The following is a 19,864-nucleotide window of genomic DNA, read 5'->3' on the forward strand; positions in this document are numbered from 1 at the left end:
TCTTAACGGTCACGTTCAATTTGTTAGTCTTAAGGAACCTACGTTTATAGAAAATTGGACTTTTCATAGGTTTCTGATTTCGTCGAAAAATATCTATAGAACGTTCTCCACGATTCTAACCCGAACAAGGAACCGGATCGATCGGTCGATTACTTTGGTACGAAAAAGATCGACCAAAACCGTCATATATGAATATATGTAGTATGAATCAATTTTTTCCGCTCTCTTCTACTATCGTTACACATTCATGCACCCACTCGTTCACGCGCGCGCGCACACGGACACACGGACACACGGACACACGGACACACGGACACACGGACACACACACACACACTCTCTCCCTCTCTCTCTCTCTCGCAAGCATTATATTTTATCATACAAAAATGAAACATTTTATACATAAGCGTGAAACGAATGCACAATGCCAGAATACGTTCAAGTAAAATTGTTCAATTTTATAGATTCTGTTTGAGAATAAAAAAAAAAAGGAATCAGAAAAATATTAGAAAAGACAAAAGACAAAAGCCACGTCGCAGAGTGGATAAAACATTAGAACCGATCGATCGTGTTCCCTGCTATTCGCAGAATAGATTTGATCTCGGTAACTGTAAAAAGAAATCTTAATTATAGTGATCGATCGATCATCGTAATAGGTATAGTCGCAAATTCTATCTACAAATAATAATACCGCTTTAAAAGTGTAGTCCGAAGCGATAACCTAATTAAATATAACATAAACTGCCTCGAAATGGCTACGATCTACGTATTCCTAAGAAAACGGCTATAGTAATAATAGTCGTCAAGTGTCGTCCATGCTTCTTTGATTGTTATTTAGTTACATATTTTAAGGGCATTATAATTCACGTGAGTATGACACGGATTTCCACTAAAAATATTGTTACATACGCTGAGCATTACTGACTTAAGCACTGTACTAAGTTCACGTAAAATGTATCGTTATTATTAGAAAACTAATTATTCTTCATTGGTTTGAAATACTGGTTTTTAATAGATCTGTATAAAACCTTTGTCAACTGGAACTCTTTGAACGATGATTCGCGCGATACGAATTTTCAAGCAACAACGCTGTACACCGGTGAAAAAATTACCTCTCGTCGCTTTATTCGTTATTTCGGCAAAATTCTAACTGCACGCGCAACGCTCGTTCGTTTATGATTTTTTTCTTTTTCTTTATCTTTCTCTCTCTCTCTTTCGCGCTCTCTTTCTCTCTCTCTCTCTCTCTCTCAACTTGCTTGCAAAATCTCTCGACGACCAAACGACGAATACGATAAATGATTAGCAGAAAATTGGAAGGCAGACGTAAATGGGATCAGGGCAAAGAAAGAAATGTGAAAAACGGTCAACAACGCAGTAAGGAGACGGGAGATAAATGACCGAAAAGGAACAAAGGGAAAGTAAGAAAACCGCATAGCAAAGGATATTTGTACGATCTATGCGATCTTACACGGATTAAATGGAGAATCAGGAAACACGTCCGTGAGTCAACTGTTCTAATCTGTCTGCTGCGATGCGAATTCGCGCGAACGAGGTGGAATTTTTAGACTCACTGTGTACCGCGAGAAATCAAAAGTTCATTAAGTTTCCTAACCTAATTTAGTCATTCTTTTACACGGTATCCTGTATATTGTCAAGTACAAATAAAGTCAGGATTTATCACGAGGCCAGAATAAAAGGCAGATACCTTATAAATGGTAGGACATCGTCTGTACAACGGTTTACATCGATTACGTCCATTACTCTTCTCCTTTTTTCCATTCTTTTGTTTTTTTTTTTTTTGGGTTTTTTTTTTTTTTTTTTTTTTTTTTATCTGGCACTCTCCTATTTTAGGCTGTTTCACGATTACGGTAATTTGTTTTGCTGGTTTATTGCATTGCATGGAAAAATATGGCTTTATCCGAATGCTATTTAACAAAGGCAATACACTGTACGATTACGTTACATTTCTGTGTTTGTGTTTGTGTGCGTGTGTGTGTTCGTGTGTATGCGCGCGCGTATAAATATACTACACGTAAGTACGCGCGCTGGTGTATATGCGCCGTTCATCTCAATATCTAATCATATAATCTTTCAAAAAGGCAGATCCAGTATTCATAAAATTACCGAACCCCGTATTTCATAGCTTTTATGAAAACTGGTGAATTTATACGATCGATTATAAATGTTCTTTCTATGTAACTAGCATGTAAAAAGCATTACGTTACGTGTGTGTCTTGACCGTTTCTTTCCGGCATAGTCTTTGATCAAGCTAAATTGTCAGTTTTTTAACGAGCACCGGCTCTTCGAATATCGAGTGGCGAGTGGCGAGTGTCGAATGTCGAATAGTCGAATGTCGAATGTCGAGTGTCGAGTGTCGAGTGTCGAATGTTGTCGAATGTCGTCGAATATGGCGAGTCGGGTATTATAGAGTCTCGAGTTACCGATATATGTATACATATTCGTATACAGTAATCCTCGTTTGTATATCACCAATTTTTACCCATGCTCGGCAACGGGAATCATCCCCTACGCTCTTTTTCTTTATTCAACCTAACCACCACCACCACCACCCAACATACGCGATCTACAATTTTTATCCATTATTGAAAATGATTATTTTTAGATTTATCATTATATTTCCCATTTACGATATTATCGACGGATTGGTTTTCCTCTACAATGAAAATTCTATTTTAAATTTAACTTATTTCCAACGTGTTTTAATTATACGTTATTCGAAACGTTTCGGAAAAACTTCCTATTACGTATAATTTTAAAATCGATTCAAGTTCGTGTTTCGACTCACTTCCATTGAGGAGGGGGGGGGTAAACCTTGTCAATAATTTCCTAAAGATGCAACGAAAAATATAGAAATTCAAAGTTTCGTTACTGGGTAACTCGTCATGCGCCCAAGTCTTACCGCTCTCGACTGTCGACCGCAGAGACTCATTCCTTCTTAGTCTATCTAGCTGACGTTACGTCCCGTTCACTCGCGCGATCCCTGATCTCAGCTCGAGAGAGAAAAAAAAAAGAGCTTTAGAACTGGACAAAAAAATTGCTACCTTTTACGAATTTATTATATATATATATATATATATATATATATGGAAACAAGTGAATCCGACTCAGTGGGATACACGCAAGGATTACTGTACTACACGGTGCATATTGAAATATGTGCGTGTATACGCATCGATAACTTACTTACATACTCGCATACTCGTCTGTATACGCACGCACATACAGACGCGTATATGTGTGTGTATATACATGTATGGATAAATATATAGACACACACACATAATAAAGGCAGATAGAAGACACTTTACACGACAAAGTAATCCTCTGTGTAACAGATCCAGATTTACAGTATAATATAAGATTCAACGCGATTGCGGATCAATCGCGTGTTACCAGTCTTGAACGTAGTGATTAATATTCATTCGCGGACCAAGCCTACGATTTCAACGTAGTTATCATAAGTATTTCGACCGCAAATTTCAATTCTGTCGTTTCCGTCAATTTCCCGTTGAATAAAAATAAACAAATCTGCACACGGCGTAATACATTCTATTCGAGTTTCATAAGGAAAGACCAAAAATTGATACTCGAAATTCTGGATTGATTATAGATTATACCACGGGTTCATCGAACGAGTAACTTAACAAATACATACACGTTATACTGGTCTGTCTATGTCTATGTCTATGTCTATGTCTATGTCTATGTCTATGTCTATGTCTATGTCTATGTCTATGTCTATGTCTATGTCTATGTCTATGTCTATGTCTATGTCATGTTATGTCCTATGTCTATGTCTATGTCTATGTCTATGTCTATGTCTATGTCTATGTCTATGTCTATGTCTATGTCTATGTCTATGTCTATGTCCATGCTATGCATATGTGTACGTGTGCGTGCGCGTGCGCGTGGTGTGTACTTGTACGTTGTGTGTTTGCGCGCGCGCGCGCAAATGTGTATATGTAATGCGGTTTTATTTTTTCTTTTTTCATTTTGTTTAGTAAGTAGACGTTGGTGGCACATATTTGTGTGGGTCTATGTGTCTGTCTATATATATACACATACATACGTGCATACATACATATATATGTGTGTGTGTATATATATATATATATATATATACACATATACGACGTAATAAAAAAGAACCTACCCTACGGATACGCATTATCAAAAGATTTTCGAGCGGTCGTAAAAATATGCTTCGCGTGACGCGTTCAATCTTCTCTATGAACCGTGTTATGTAAATCTGTTGTAGCAATCTGTGTATAGGACTCAAAAAAATACCTCTCACGCTATCCATGTACGCAAGGTGTATGTGTCACTAAGTAGAAGAACGGAACACGGCCCAAAACTGAACCGTACGAGTGACATTCGAGCGCCGCATCGACACTTGTTGCCTTTTCTCTTTTCTGCCCCCGCACACACACACCATGTCGCGATAGAAAAGAAATGAAACGAAAATTAATCCAATGTTACTCGTTTAAAATGAAATAACGGAATAAAAAAGAAATTCAATTCTCTCGACGTCGAGCAATAATCTCAAAACATTGTGAGATTCTGTTCGTACTCTCTCTCTCTCTCTCTCTCTCTCTCTCTCTCTCTCTCTCTCTCTTTTCTTCTCTGCTCTTCTCTGTTCGTCTCGATGCTGCGTTCGAAAGTTAGCGTATGGCGCTTATATACACGGAGCCGAGCTGTTCGAGACTAAAATATCGTGTCTATCGTGTACGATACGTACACATTGTCAATTATTTTCTATTAAATTACTATCTTCTGTAAATGCAATAAATGTATATAGAGTACAATAGAGCAGCGAAAACGCACTCGCAGTGGATATGCGTGTTTCGCGAGTTGTGAATGATCCAACGAAAAGCGGATAACTCGGTGCGAGTCGATAAGGATGGGAAGAATGACAGTCTGGAACAGCTCCGATACGGCAATAAAAAATTTGTTCGATTCAACTCAAGTCTAAAAACTCGCTATCCCTCGTACAGCACTACGGTAGGCTGGAGTTTAGGCTCTCTGGCAAACGATAATTCATCATATGATATGGTGGACTCGCGGGACTTCCCGGTTGACTGTTCATGCCAAGATTACTTGAACCGCGACCGCGTTTTCGCCTTTGCAATATACCTTTTCTAACCATATAGAATCGAATCGTACTTATCGGAATTTTGTACTTTTCCGAAGCAACTTGAAACGTCATACCGCGTGCCACCATATCCGAAGCTTGTTTCAATTCTTCTTCCGAACGTCTTTGCCGTCTCTGGTAACCTGGAAACGAAACGCACAACCACCGATCAACAAATCGTTTCCACTTGTTCGATTCTTACCCGGTTTCATTCATGGAATTTATATCGTTCGAATCATGTCCGATGGAATCATGTTCTATGTCTCTTGTCTAAAGTAGACAAATAATAGAGGAAATTTCTACTTTATACTCGAAACAAATATTTTCCAATTTCGTTCGTCTCGCATTTTTTTACCCAACCTCGACCCCGTTTTGTTTCTTACCTTCGATTGCAGGAAATGGACTACTAGGGTTACAATTACTGCTTGGTACCATACTGATCGAGTATGGCTTGACACCCTGTTGTTGAGTAAATTGCTCGTCCGGTTCCATCTTAACCATGCCCTGAGTTTCGGTTAAAGTTGCTTCGCAAGCGCTAAGTGCTTTTTCCAAATGTTGCAATGCTTCGCTGTGCTCCATAAAATTTGAAGAGTTCGGATTTTGCGAAACAGGCGTTGCGCTGTGCGATGGAGCGCTTGCCGTGCTAGATGCAGCAATCGTCGTAGCCTCGAGAAAATTAGTATTTGAACCACCATCGTCCGACTGAGTTTCCTCGCATATGAAAGAGGGCTTATCCTGTTGCGAAGTTGTCGACGGGGTAACCGGAGTATTAGAGTCGCACTGCTGTGAGCTACTTTCGCTTAATGAGTTATCGTTTCCTTGGGTGGACAAACCACGGATCTGGCAATCAAGTTGTTTTGTAACGATTAATTAAAATTAAACTCGTCTTCTCTCTGATTCGGAACAATCATTTATTTCGTACCTGCAATACTTCGGCAGCCTGCATTAGTTTACCCAGTTGCTGTTGCTCCACGTATACTTCTCCACGATACATAAATTCCACCAAAGCTTGAAGTTCCCACATTCTCATGTCTCTCAAAAAGATAATAGGATGGGTGCATGGTATTTCTAGTAATAAACGTTCCAAATAATCGCTACAAGCCGACAATACCACTTTGTGACACTTTATTGACCCTCCGTCGCATGCCAAAGTGACATCGACGAATTGTTCTGAACTTAAAAGTTTTGGAAACGCGCTGTGCATATTTGATTGATGAGAATTCCAGGAAACGCAAAACTGCTGCCGATCCCCGCCAGGATAATTACCCGGGGTATGTAAGATACTTCCACTTTCCATAATAGTATCGTTTTAGAACAATTTTCCTGTCAATATCAATACATAGTTCCATTAGATTTTAGCCACAATAAAATATCTAGTTTTAAACGATCAAATAAGAAAAGCCAAGTCACGGCGACCACCTGGTGCCGATAAAACTATCGATTGTACGTGCACCGCGTATAAGATTAAATTTCATTCGTTACCACCCACCCAAATATTTTTATTCTACCGCCGAGTAATAGATTCGTGGTACAAGTTGGTTCGCGCGATAGCTAAAATATGGTAGAAACCATTCTTTATGTATAATTTTAATGCACTACCAAACTCTCTACTTTTTTCATATACGATTAACTGGTCGTTAAACTGACAATGCTTGTTACCGTTAGAAAATTATCTTCCATAAAAATTTTATAATATGTACATTTAAATTTCCATGCAACAAAGGAATGCTAAATGCACGGATCCAACTACCGTGTTAAACTGTCATCTATCGACAAACAAAAGGTTTCTGGTTCCATTCGAGGTAATATTCCAAGAAAGCAGAGAGAAATAATGACAGAAATCATTCAAGAATAATGATATTAAGCAATAAACAGAATGGTAAAAAAATTCTAATTAAATGGAAAAATGAAACTCGATTGAAGAAACGAATATCAAATTCGTATAAAATAATATACAATATGGCTGTGTTGTCTACGAAAATTTAGTATTAACGATACGCATTCGAGTACGCGTGGAGATACATTAATTGTATAGAGAAATTGGTAATTTCATCCTAGTTAAGTGCGATTACAACGCAAAAAATTAACACGAAAAAGACTTGAAAAGAATTTCATAGCATTATAGAAGAGCGAACGTGCAACAAAACAAATCTGTCGTACGTAATGTTTAAGTGAATTCTTCGATAAAAAAGTTCGAATACAAACTCTAGTTACGCGGCGTTTATCGTAATCACGTGTTCAAAGCGTACCAGCCGACAGGTTAACCAAAAAATATTCGATATACGCGGAGATGTATAAAATTTTTTTGTCAATAGAAAAATGGTGAAATCTTTGTGGGAGACGCTGTCGGCGTGAATGCCATCACCCCCCAGGAACGCCTTGAACACAAGTTTGCTCTTTCTTCTTACTTTACGAAACCGAATCCTACAAACTTCAAGATTCCGGGAATAGAATGATAGCACAAATTTTACGATAAATCATTTCACTTACGAATATTCAGCTCCGTCGACTCCTCTTAGATTTTCGCGTCGCTTTCGGGAAGAATCCCTTAAGAAAACATTCATCCGCCGAGATTTGCACTAGCTAGGGGAGCTCAAACGGAAGGGTGGGGGTAGTAAGGCTGGGGGTAGCTTAGTGAACACTAGCGCACCTCTTGTCTTTCCTGAAAACTCTTACGAACGTTAAACTCCCCGATTCCATACCAAAAACCCTTCCATCTATACCCAACTGTTATCTATACAAATCTCTATTATTACAAACCGCAAACCCACAATTCACTTCACATTTTCCAATTCTGATCAAATAAATAAATAAATAAATAAATAAATAAATAAAATACTTTGATTCTTCAACGTTTTACAAAAATTTTCATTTTTTTCCTTCACATGATAAAACTAACGACAACCACAACCCCATTCATAGTTTCCACCGGATTTAATTGGAAACAAAGAACAATAATTTTCGACAAATTTATACCTTTTCCATTTATATCTTTATCTTTCTCATTCCCTTACCGACTTTTTAGCAAAATGCAGTGAAAGTACACGCACAACGATTATAACAGGAAATCCTTTTCTCAGTTTTCATGTAAACGTACCAAAAATTTTAACCGTTATTCGTTCAACAATAAAGATAGACTGCGTGTAAATAGAATCGTATGATTGCGACAAGTGCTTATTGCCAGGGGAATGTTCACCGAATAACTTTTTTACACAAATTATTAGTATGTATATAAAAAAATACAGTCATAAACTCTTGCAACAATTTTTTAATGGAAGTAGTTTTTCGACCATTTGTCGAATTTTTGTCTTGTTCTGACATTACGTCAACTTGCTGCTATACATGTAACAAAATATCCTTATTTGGCTAGGTGATGTTGACACAGTGGACGTATTAGAAGCACGTGAGGTAATTTATTTACATTCACTTTATCTTTAAGTCGAACGGACAAAGGTTAAGTTAGTCTTAACCTTCTATTAACGTTTGTCTCGAAAAAATGGACATGGAAAGTTTATCAGACCTCTTTTCATTGAACTTTCGAATATTTCGTTTCAACCTTTTAAACCTTCTCAAGCTTAAATAACTATCTTAAAAGACAGTTCGTTCCGACACGCGTCTATATAACTGTGTAGTTAAAGCATGTTAAAAATTAAAATATTTCATTGCATATATATATATAATCTTTTTGCATGCACAAGTAGTACATAAAGTTTACTGGTTTTATATAATTCGCAGCTAGTGGCGACAGAATTACAATTTTGTTAATTTCATTTTTCCACCATAATTAGTTTACGGTCGATTTTCTCACATTTGGATAAATTACCGATTATCCAGTCCGTCGACTAAATATTCTTTGCCAGATAGCGGCACTAGTGAGTGACTATACTATGATGTTGCCAGATGAGTCGGGCTTTTTCACGCATGCACGATGAAAACAGTAACGTACATATTCAACGTTATGGAAACCAATCGACTGTTTTGGCGGGCTTTCACGCATGCTAGCGACAGACAGGTAAGATCTGTCAAAAATATTTAAAGTTCCCAAGTATTATTCTTCTTATTCCTTTCCTGCTTTACCTTTTTCTTTATATGCTTATTTTATATAAATCATAGTAATGTTTCACGTAATTTTACAAGTAAAAAATAATCATTTAATGAGAAAATTTGCACACGTTCCGTCTGGTAGCATTGCTTCCCGCGCCAGTCGTAGCACATTATTTTTCCCATCACGAGTGATTATAAATTGTGTATTTGTGCGTGTTCGTTCGCCGCGGTGTTGTTAGAAGCGACAGGTTACGACCTACGACTTACGATTGGAAAAATCTGATTTAAGTTAAGCTAACAGAACTGATTTGTCGACGGTTTTCCTACCTATTTCTGTTATTACCTACAGAACACTCGAAAAACCATTAAAAATTTGTTGAACGTTGTAAATAAGAAACAAAACTAACACACGTGTCAAGTATGTCGAAAATAACTGGATACGATACGCACGACGATGGACCAGGTTTCGTTGGGATCAGATTTTGTCAAGAATGCAATAACATGTTATATCCCAAAGAAGATAAAGAAAACAAAGTATTGATGTACGCTGTAAGTATAGTATATCATTTATACTTTAAATTTAACCATAATCTTGAATATTCTCTAATACTCTAATATTCGTTTCAGTGCAGAAATTGTGATTTCAAGCAGCTAGCTGACAGCAATTGCATTTATGTAAACAAGATTATGCACGAAATCGAGTAAGTGCACACGACACGTAAAAACATATCTATATAGATTTAAATATAAGAAAGAGAGTTTACAGCATTCTCATTTTGAGAGCTTGCGCGAATAGACCTTAGCAATGCGAAATTAGCATTTATCATTGTTTTCGTCGTTATGATTTCAGCGAATTAACGCACATTGTAGCAGACGTTATATCAGATCCTACTCTACCAAGAACCGAAGAACATCCTTGTCCAAAGTGTAACCATAGAGAAGCGGTATTTTTTCAAGCACAGACCAGACGAGCGGAAGAGGAAATGAGGTTATATTATGTGTGTACTAATCAGCATTGTTCTCATAGGTGGACGGAATAAACCTTGAAAAGCAGTTGACACATTTTTTTTAAATCGTATAGATTTCAAATAAAATAAAGAAAAAATGTACCATAACGAAAGGAGAAGCGCAATAAAATATGAATATTTTTATATACACATTTCGGTTCTTTAGCAATTATTATAATAACACAATATGGCTACATAATAAGATATTAAAGTTCAAAAATTTAGATCTATGTAAATAATATTGTAATTTTATAATCATCAAATTTTTCAGAGATTTTTACCGTTATGCATACTTTACGGTGCCTAAACCGAATTAACCGTTTTTCGAATCTTTTCTCTATTCATTCGTTTGTTGTTTGTACGTTTCGCGTTATTTAAAAGTTCACTAAACAAATTTTCCATAAATTACCATTATTCTGTTTTGTGTATACTATATTAGGCAACAACAAAATAAACTATTTATCGTCGAACCTACCCTAAATGGGGGGAAACAATTATAAATAAACCGTAGTTGTGTTTGTCCGTTTGTTACTATTGCGTCATAGAAAAATGACTGGAGGCTTTTCGATGAAATTTTAAACGTATGTCCAAAGTATACTAATTTCAACTAACATAATATAATAATGATAATATCGTAAAATGCCTGTCGAAAGGGATTGCCAGGAACACCAACTATAAAATCTAAATTTTACATATATGTACATACTTGTTTTCACAGGAAAAACATTTGTGACATAGTTTGTTGGAATTTAAATTTAAAGACTGTTTTGTTGCATACTGATCTTCGATACACAGAACAAACTTCACCTAAGGAAACTATTGCCAGGAAAAGTTTAAATGCTGACGAAATCGCGGGTAATATGTAGTATTGAAATGGTTAAAAGTAAAATACTTTTCTTTCTTCGCCGTTTAAATGCTTATTGTGTAAATATAAATTTGTTGTAGTTGATTTCCGTTAACGATTCCGTCCATAATCAATTGCTGTGTGTTACACCTATCGCTTATTTGAAGGTTATAGGTACGTAAGTAAGTAAGTAAGTATGTATGTATGTACGTATGTACGTACGCGTGTGAAGAGAAGTCGTTTACGTCACTAATCGCTAATTTTTCTTTACTTATTCTTCGACGTATCATAATTTTTTACCATTAATTTTCTTATTTCGAAAAGAACGGATCAGGTAATAGAAGTTGATGGTGAATACGGGTCGAATTCCATAATGCATTTTTGTTATCGCATCGGGTGTACGTTTGCTTGAGGAAGGTTTATCTGATTAATGGGTGCATCGCTTACTACAAAAGTTGCAAAAAGAATGGAAAGGTACGAGAAACTTGTTTACAATCTGGGGACTTGCCATTATTGACAATTGAGATTAATTCCAAGTTATATATTTACAAAATTATTTCAGCTCTCGACGTTTGGACACACGGGACAGAACAGAGGAACAATCGCGTGCAAGCAGCAGCGCGAGACCATTATCGATCGAAGGACCTAGAAACGCAAACAATACCGAAATGCAAGCACTTGTACCAATACCGAACCAACCTAGACAGCCAAGAAATTTACAGGGACTACTTCGGTTTGCTATGGAAACGAGCGATTCTCAAGGTTCCGCCAATGCTACTACTTTTAATCCAATGGACAAAGAAGTAAATATCGCTGCTACGATCGGGCACTTTCTATATACAGCATGATAAAAGTAAAGAGTGTATAACTTTTACGATAGATGGTATTTGTCGAACAAAAGCAAAAAATACCTAAAAGTTATGAACCCCTTTCTTTTATCCTCCTGTGTATCCTTGTATATTTTTTTATCATAATCGATACATATTTACAGAAACGACAATTTCTGGAAAATATGTTCTCCTCGTTATCTTGTAACGTGACAGAGGAATTGCAAAAAAACATTAAAATTTTATCGAATGTTGTTGACCTTGGGCCAGACGATGATACATCGCAATATGAAATTGCTTTGGAGAGCATTGCAGATTATGTAGATAATACAGATATTGCTAATGACTTTTATAAAATAGGAGGCTTTTCTATATTTGGTCCATGTTTAAATTCTCCGCATAGTAGCATCAGATGGAGAACTGCAGATGTAATAGCCGAATTAGCTCAAAATAATCCCTTTTGTCAAGAAAAACTTTTGGAAACTGATCTGTTTCCAATATTGTTGACAATGATAGACACAGATCCGGCAGAAGCTGCCAGAATCAAAGCTCTGTACGCTATATCTTGTAAGTAGATACTTTTCACTCTTGGAAGATTTCTAATTATCTATAGTTTATAAGATCTGTAACTTGTGTATCGTATATAGGTATAGTTCGTGGGCATCTCGTATCCTTAAAATACATGGATATAAATGACGGTTATTCTGTTCTTTTGAGAGCTATGCAAAGTCCAGTGAAAAAACTACAAATTAAATCCGCTTTTTTTTTATGTTCTCTTTGTAACAAGGAAAACATGAACGATTTAAAACTTACTTTGGTGAATATGGGTTTAGTTGAACAAGCAACTGGTTTGCTAGCTACAGATGGTCTACTTCCAGAAATTAGGTACATATGTCTCATTCTGTTCCATGCAATGGATCGAAATATAAAAAAGTATTATTTGTTGTTTCAGAGATCAACTGTTGAATATTCTCGATGGCTTAACCAATGACGATTTTCACCCTGCCTTGAAAGAATGTAGACGTCCGGAACTTTACCTGCAATCCACATTAGATCATTGTATAGAAGATTTACAACAAGAGGAGAATTCTGATCAAATAGATACATGTTATCGGGTGTTGAGGAAAGTCTTTCCCGAACAAGATACAAATCAGGAAAGATAATTCAAGTTTATAACAATACTGTCAAACATTTCTCTAATATTTTTAATATCATCGATAGCTTTGAAAATATTCAATCGAGTCAATTTAAATGAAACATCCTGTATAAGCTTCATAAATTAATTGGTATTTACATTTTGTGTAGAAAAAATGCAAAAAAGTCATCCATCCAAATTCCAGAAACAAAGAAATCTCCTCTTCTCTTTAACGAGTATACATATTCAACGTGTCTAACATGATACCCGCGTTACCGATTATAATTTTTTTGCCGTTGGATTTTCTGTACAGCAAAACATGAAAGAAGCTGGTAATTGGAATTTTGTAGAATAGGGAGCTTTTGATGCAATAACAAATCCTGGTATTACCATTTTCTCTTTTTCTTTATTGAAATTATATTTCTAGATTAATGTGTTTTCTTGTGTTCAATTCTTGTCACACCCTACTCAATCTAGGTATCAAAAAAAAAAAATCCAAGTAAATCTAAAGAAATTTAGGAAGTTAGAAATAATTATCTACAGTGAAAGTTAGTTGATTTCATGCATGTTGGAATGTTCATCTGTCATTGTTAGACAACTCATTTAGAGACACTTTTTTCATTATGGGTACTTTGCTTATGTGCGCCTACATAGGTCGGAAAGTAAAAATGCCTGGGCAGAGTCGAGAATCCAAATCGTATGCCGTTGACGGGAGGTCGGATTTCAGTTGTGTGGGAGCGAGAAGGCAAATGTCACCCTTTCTCTCTCGACTCTCACGAACCGGTCCGAAATTACTTCGGGCAGCTTCGGAGAATCGAGAAAGGGGGCATGCGTCTGGTTGCCTTTGTCGTCTTTACGAAACTCCACGAGCTCACGTATGTACGCGTATCTGGCATTGAAGAGTGTGCACCTCTGGGTGCTTTTCTGGCATCACTGGTGGAATAGTTTGATGTGTTCTCGAAATTTCATAAACTTTATAATGAAAGATGTTGTGTGAAAAATACAGTATTGACTAAATGCAAATACTATTCTTATTATACAGAATAATGTGTTAATTCCATTGATCGATATTATGTGTTTATTTTGCGAAAATTTAAACAAAATAACAAAACGTTGAAGATTACAAACGATAAATTGTAATTTAGATACGTGGAAAATAAAGATTTTGTTTGGTTATTTTCTTCTAAATATATATAAATAAAGACACAGATATATGGTAATAAACGCATAGTGTTTTGATGCGTGACTTTTGTATCGTGTTTAAAGTTATTGAGATTAAAATAAGAAAACGATAGATATGGCCGACGAAAAACTTTCGAATCAAGTAGAAGATCAGGAATTAAATGATTTATTGGATAGTAAGTAACTATTACATTGTACGATGTATAATGTGATAAAAGCATTTGGGGAATTTTAACCTTAAACTCAAACGTACAGTATTATAAAATGTTTTCCTTCTTTTTATTTTCCAGCATACTTATTAAATGAGATTTACATAATTTCTTCATAAAATTGGGAAAATGGGAGAGTACAGTTATTTTAAGATGTTTTATAAAAATACGTCAATGATTTGCATAACCATTTCCATTACATAATCCAGAGGAGATTTGTTTTGACAAAAAAACAAGATTATTCTACATGTAATTATAATATTTTAGGTGCTTTAAAAGATTTTATCAAAGAACAACAAGTAAATAAGGATGATGCTAGCAAAATAGATACTTTAGAGTCTACGACAGAAAATAATTCCGTTGAAACTGTAGAGGATGATTGGACTACAAATTTCATGAAAGATACAGCGGAGCAATTTGAGGAGCATCTACAGAATTTAATTAAAAATGGTAAAAAGTTTAGAAATATTAGAAAGAAAGTGTTACTTAAAGTTTTATTTATTAGGAAATGAAAGCGAATTTGGAGAATTTGTTGAAAATTCTTGTCGAAGAGTGGCGCAAACAATTGCAAGCGCGATGACGGACGAAAAGAACGCCGATAAGGATAGCGTGAGTACAGATTTTCAATCTGCCATTACACGAGCATTGAACGATCTGTCGGCAACATCTGAAAATTTACAGGTAGTTAAAAATTTGTATGGAGCTTTGTTTAATTTAATTACTCGTGTGTTTTATGGATTCTTTTATAATAATATAATAATAGAGCGAAGCTGATTTATCTGAAATGCTTGGACAAGCATCTTTGGAGGATAATCCTGGTGCTATTTTTTCAATTATGCAAGGGATGCTGCAACATTTGTTATCAAAAGAAATTTTGTATCCGTCATTGAAGGCATTAACGGATAAGTATAGAGAATGGTTCGAAGAAAAGAAAACAACTATATCGTCCGGTGATCTAAAAAGGTTTAAGAAACAGTTAGAATTGATGCAACAGGTAAGTAATGGTAACAATTGTAAAAAAAGGTTCTCTTTTATTGAAATTTTATTTTAGAACTAACAATTAGTACTATTATTAAATGCAAGTTTCTCTTTTTACGTTAGATATGCTCTGAACTCGAAAAAGAGAAAGACGAAGACACGGAAGAAACAAAAAAAAATCGTTTCGAAATGGTGGTATCGCTTGTGCAAGAGTTGTTAGGGTATGGACGATTACCAAAAGAACTTGAAGGAGAGCATGCAATGCCTTTTCAAACTGATGCTGAAGGCGACCCTATTATTCCCGCGTTACTTCGTGGTATGGAGTCGCCACAAAATTGTCGTTTGATGTGAATCAATTTTCGTAATTATTTAACTCGCGGGAAGAAATTGTACATTCTTATTGTATGTGAATTTGATAAGCGGGAAACTAATACATTATTATTCTGAACACTGTTATTGTCGAAAAGAAATTGTGTTTGTGTGTATGTCTATACATGTATATATATATATATATATATATATATGTGTGTGCGTGTATATTTATTTTCTGCCTCAACGGCTAAGACAAGGATTTGGTTTTATACATATTTAAACATATCTACTTGCTTACCTCATTCTATTCTCACCCATCGTATATTACACTTGCGTAGATTTCACACCAACTTATTATACATTAATAACTTCACGAAATTGAATTTGTAAATAGAAACGGACTTTCTACACGGATTTGTGTAATCGTGCACATATTTATCTATATGTTATACAATGCATATATACATATATTCAACCATACGTATACATGTATAAATGGATATACATACTATATATAAATGTTATTAGAATGGTATTATTTCTAGATCCATTTTTTGTATTCGTACGTTCGGACACAATACGATACCTACCGTTGTTACATGCGGAGAAAAAACATTTTGTCGTTTTGAGTAGAAATTTAATGAATGCAAACTTGCAGAAAATTTGCAATAACAATTCTTTTTAAGTATTTAAATAATTACACTGAATACTTTATTGCAGAAGGTATGTTTACATTGTATCGCCTATGCATAATATGTTACTCATATAATTATTGGTAGATACTTGGTCATTACGATTTTCTTCTTTTCACGGTTCAACTATTTAATTGTACGGTACAGTTTGAAAATATTACACAATGGGGTTTTGATACAATTTGATTAGAAAAAAATTCAATGGCAAGTAATTGTACGAAAAGGTAGCGTGTGGTAGCATTCGTTATTTCGATGCAAAATCAGAAACTACTTTTTTTTTACTTATCTACGTCACTGTAGAATTATTATTAGATATAAATACCAGCCTGATAATTGAACATAGTAAACGTTTTTAAAGTCTAGATATCAAGTAAATTTTCGGAATCCAGACGTTGCTAGTTTGATTCGAATTACAGCGAAGAAAGTGCCGCGACTCCCGGTAAAACTTTTCCTTCGAGAAGTTCTAAGCTCGCACCGCCGCCAGTGCTTACGTGGCTTACTTTATCCTCAGTTTTCCATTTAGCAGCGCACGTAGCTGTGTCACCACCTCCAATTATGGTAATAGCACCTCGTGTGGTTGCCTCTACAACATTATCCATGAGGCTTTTTGTACCTTTACTAAAGTTCTCAAATTCAAACACGCCTGCTGGACCATTCCATACAATCACTTTTGCTCTCTTGATTGGTTCTGCAAATTGTAGAAGAAAAAATATTCTTGCAATTGTATCGAAATTGTCTAAAATACATTTCAGGAAATAAAAGAATGCCGAGACTCGCCGCTAAATAATTCTCTCGATTTTGGTCCAACGTCTAAGCCCATCCAACCGTCAGGAATGCCGTTTTCTAAGTCAGCCGAACCGACAACTGCATTTTCCGCAAATTTATCCGCAGTAACAAAATCGACAGGTAGGTGAATTTGAACCTTATTCTTTTCAGCTTTCAATAATAAATCATTAACGATTTTTGAGCCCTCTTCGTCAAATAACGAATTACCGATCTAACGTGGTAAACATTGCACATTAAATTTTAGCATTATGAGCGAAACAAGATATCGGTGTGTTACGCGTACCTTCATATTTTTCGATATTTTTAAAAAAGTATATGCCATTCCACCACCTATGATCATTTCGTCAACTTTATCCAGCAAATTGTTAATCAGTTGTATTTTATCCGCGACCTTTGCACCTCCTAGTATCGCCAAAAATGGTTTTTCCGGATTATCCAATGCTTTAGCAAAATACTCTAATTCCTTTTTCAAAAGGAAACCACTTGCTCTTGTTTCGTACCCTTCTCCGAGCATAGAACTGTGAGCACGATGGGCAGTACCAAAGGCATCGTTAACATATACGTCCCCTAATTTCCTTAATGATTTTCTAAATTCTGATACTTTGTCTTTATCTGCTTTTATCTAGAAGAAAAAGAGTTTACAAGTTATAACAGAATCTAAAAATATATCCATTTGTACAGATATAGAACAAAAGGATTATACAAATTGCTTACTTTACTCCCATCGGGTCCGACTCCCTTGCCTTCTTCTTCCACGTGAAACCTTAAATTTTCAAGCAAAATAATAGTACCGGATGCAGGATTCGCACAAGCTGCTTCAACCTCGGGTCCAACGCAATCGTTCAAAAATAAAATCTCTTTTCCTAGTAAAGATTTTAATTCCTCCGCGATTGGCTTTAAGGTATATTTCATGTCCGGTTTCCCATCAGGACGTCCCAGATGAGACATTAAAACAATCGACTTTGCTTTTTTTTCAAGAGCATATTTCACTGTATCTAATGCAGCAACGATTCTCTGATTATTTGTTATTTTGCCATCTTTCAATGGCACATTGAAATCCACCCTGCAATGCCAATACGAATATCAACTTTTTCTTTTTGTTTCTGCTTCTTACGTATCGTTTGTAAATTGATGATTCATCGTCAGTTTTTTAACACTCTATCTTATTTTAAAGTTAAATTGACATTTTCAAAAGTACAATTAAAAAAGATGTACCGTATGAGAACACGTTTATCCGTAAGATCCACTTTATCGATGCTGAGCTTATTCAACGCCATGGCTTTGAAATTTAAATATATTGACCTTGTTTCTATTTCACCTTTAATTTCCAATACATCAATAACGTTCCCTAAATGTAATGGACCGTGTTTGGCGTACGACCTAGTCACAGAATTCTTGACTACCTTTCTAAATCTTGTATCATCGATATGCTTCAACTCGACAAAGTCAAAGTAAGGTCGACGAATGTAGCGACCTCCTATAAATTTTCGAGCCGCGCGCATCGAACAGCTGTTCTATACATACACGTAACTATCTACCTAAGTACCTACTTACATACTTGCACTTTATCTCGTTAGAGCGCGGAGTGGATACTCATACTTACCTATGTATGTACATTTAGTGAATTTAGCAAACGATTAGCTATTTTCTATTAAATGATACGTAGAAGCAGTGAAGCAAGGAAAGAGAAAAAGAAACAAATGAAAAATACGATGTCGTGAATTTCGAGTGTGCGTATGCATACTTATGTATGTATACACGTATAGAAAAGAATCTGTGCGAATACATATGAATTATACGTACATATATGTATATTGTAGTTTTGTTTTGTATATCAGGCTTAGTTAAATTACGCCATTACTACATTCATTTCCCTACATTTTCATTAATTTTAACTATTTTAAAAAAGCAAACTGAAATACATAAGTACACGTATATGTGTATTGTTCATGAAGATTTTATTTGAATTTTACAAATGTATGATGGTGTAACGAATAGAAGAACATTGATGTCACGAATACAATAATCGCACGATCTGTTTTTAGGCATATCATCGTCTGTACAAATATGGACTATATTCCATAAACAGTATGTATTCGTTCAAACGTCTGGTATTCCGGTATTTCGTCTGACCGATGCTATTCTCGATTCTGGCGCAGTCGTGCTATCGTTTATCTGATCTTAACGGTAAGGCGGAGTAGATGTAACCGACAAGCATGAAACGAAGGTGAAAATTATTAACTTGCATGTAATCGGTGCAAGTAGTGCAATCTAGCTACCTGTCGCTTTCTTACTTTTTAATTATATGACTTTTCAATATTCCGACAGATGAGTAGAAAAGCTTTCCTGATCCTGATTTCATTGTAAAGTTGTCACATCGTCAACCTGTATGAATCAAGTGGCTGAATAAGTATATCCGAGGCTACTTTAACCGATGCCGTACCGAAATAACATAACTTTGCTGAACGCGAAGGCGGGATACGGAAAATATAGCCATGTACATATACATACGTAGTTACTTACATACATGTATATTCTCCTGCGAGAATTTCGCGACAATCATCTCACTTTTAGAACTCGAGATTAATCACCTCTGACTGCGACCCTTGATTTTTCTAGACGCTGTAGTATACCAAGAATTTCAACAATTAACCTAACTGAACGAAATTGTTGTCGAACGTATCGAAGATGGACGC

General features: G+C 35.7%; 5 protein-coding genes across 7 annotated transcripts; 3 read left to right on the forward strand and 2 right to left on the reverse strand.

The window, feature by feature from the left end:
- Positions 1–4,632: 4,632 nt before the first annotated feature.
- On the reverse strand, positions 4,633–7,745 carry LOC122395577 (broad-complex core protein isoforms 1/2/3/4/5-like). Its single transcript, XM_043393262.1, has 4 exons — positions 7,643–7,745; positions 6,075–6,475; positions 5,536–5,992; positions 4,633–5,295 (listed from the first exon to the last, which is right to left on the reverse strand). The coding sequence occupies exons 2-4, from the start codon at positions 6,447–6,449 to the stop codon at positions 5,018–5,020; spliced, it is 1,110 nt and encodes a 369-aa protein (XP_043249197.1). The 5' UTR covers positions 6,450–6,475; positions 7,643–7,745; the 3' UTR covers positions 4,633–5,017.
- LOC122395579 (DNA-directed RNA polymerase II subunit RPB9) lies at positions 6,399–10,322 on the forward strand. Of its 2 annotated transcripts, none has more exons than XM_043393265.1 (5): positions 6,399–6,423; positions 9,053–9,164; positions 9,546–9,745; positions 9,824–9,897; positions 10,047–10,322. In XM_043393265.1, exons 3-5 carry the CDS (start codon positions 9,617–9,619, stop codon positions 10,234–10,236), a joined length of 393 nt encoding a protein of 130 aa, XP_043249200.1. In that variant the 5' UTR covers positions 6,399–6,423; positions 9,053–9,164; positions 9,546–9,616; the 3' UTR covers positions 10,237–10,322. The 2 variants fall into 2 exon arrangements, with proteins under 2 accessions (XP_043249200.1, XP_043249199.1); XM_043393264.1 differs by lacking the exon at positions 6,399–6,423 and adding an exon at positions 8,361–8,560.
- Positions 10,323–10,727: 405 nt separating this feature from the next.
- LOC122395715 (hsp70-binding protein 1) lies at positions 10,728–13,739 on the forward strand. 2 transcript variants are annotated; one of them, XM_043393512.1, is made up of 8 exons: positions 10,728–10,784; positions 10,922–11,058; positions 11,149–11,221; positions 11,372–11,521; positions 11,610–11,850; positions 12,039–12,441; positions 12,522–12,759; positions 12,827–13,739. In XM_043393512.1, the coding sequence occupies exons 4-8, from the start codon at positions 11,478–11,480 to the stop codon at positions 13,035–13,037; spliced, it is 1,137 nt and encodes a 378-aa protein (XP_043249447.1). In that variant the 5' UTR covers positions 10,728–10,784; positions 10,922–11,058; positions 11,149–11,221; positions 11,372–11,477; the 3' UTR covers positions 13,038–13,739. The 2 variants fall into 2 exon arrangements, with proteins under 2 accessions (XP_043249447.1, XP_043249448.1); XM_043393513.1 differs by lacking the exons at positions 10,728–10,784; positions 10,922–11,058; positions 11,149–11,221 and adding an exon at positions 10,853–10,901 and having other exon boundaries at positions 11,382–11,521.
- Positions 13,740–13,881: 142 nt separating this feature from the next.
- On the forward strand, positions 13,882–16,248 carry LOC122395931 (peroxisomal biogenesis factor 19). The gene is made up of 5 exons (XM_043393869.1): positions 13,882–14,367; positions 14,668–14,850; positions 14,906–15,081; positions 15,164–15,394; positions 15,502–16,248. The coding sequence occupies exons 1-5, from the start codon at positions 14,307–14,309 to the stop codon at positions 15,727–15,729; spliced, it is 879 nt and encodes a 292-aa protein (XP_043249804.1). The 5' UTR covers positions 13,882–14,306; the 3' UTR covers positions 15,730–16,248.
- A 128-nt stretch (positions 16,249–16,376) lies between these two features.
- Positions 16,377–18,641, reverse strand: LOC122395930 (phosphoglycerate kinase). Its single transcript, XM_043393868.1, has 5 exons — positions 18,384–18,641; positions 17,883–18,231; positions 17,452–17,790; positions 17,160–17,379; positions 16,377–17,070 (listed from the first exon to the last, which is right to left on the reverse strand). Exons 1-5 carry the CDS (start codon positions 18,443–18,445, stop codon positions 16,793–16,795), a joined length of 1,248 nt encoding a protein of 415 aa, XP_043249803.1. The 5' UTR covers positions 18,446–18,641; the 3' UTR covers positions 16,377–16,792.
- Positions 18,642–19,864: the final 1,223 nt, after the last annotated feature.

Source organism: Colletes gigas, unplaced genomic scaffold (assembly GCF_013123115.1).
Source record: "Colletes gigas isolate AHSC1104 unplaced genomic scaffold, ASM1312311v1 Colletes_gigas_Sc00006, whole genome shotgun sequence".
In the NCBI taxonomy this organism is placed as follows: Eukaryota; Metazoa; Arthropoda; class Insecta; order Hymenoptera; family Colletidae; genus Colletes; species Colletes gigas.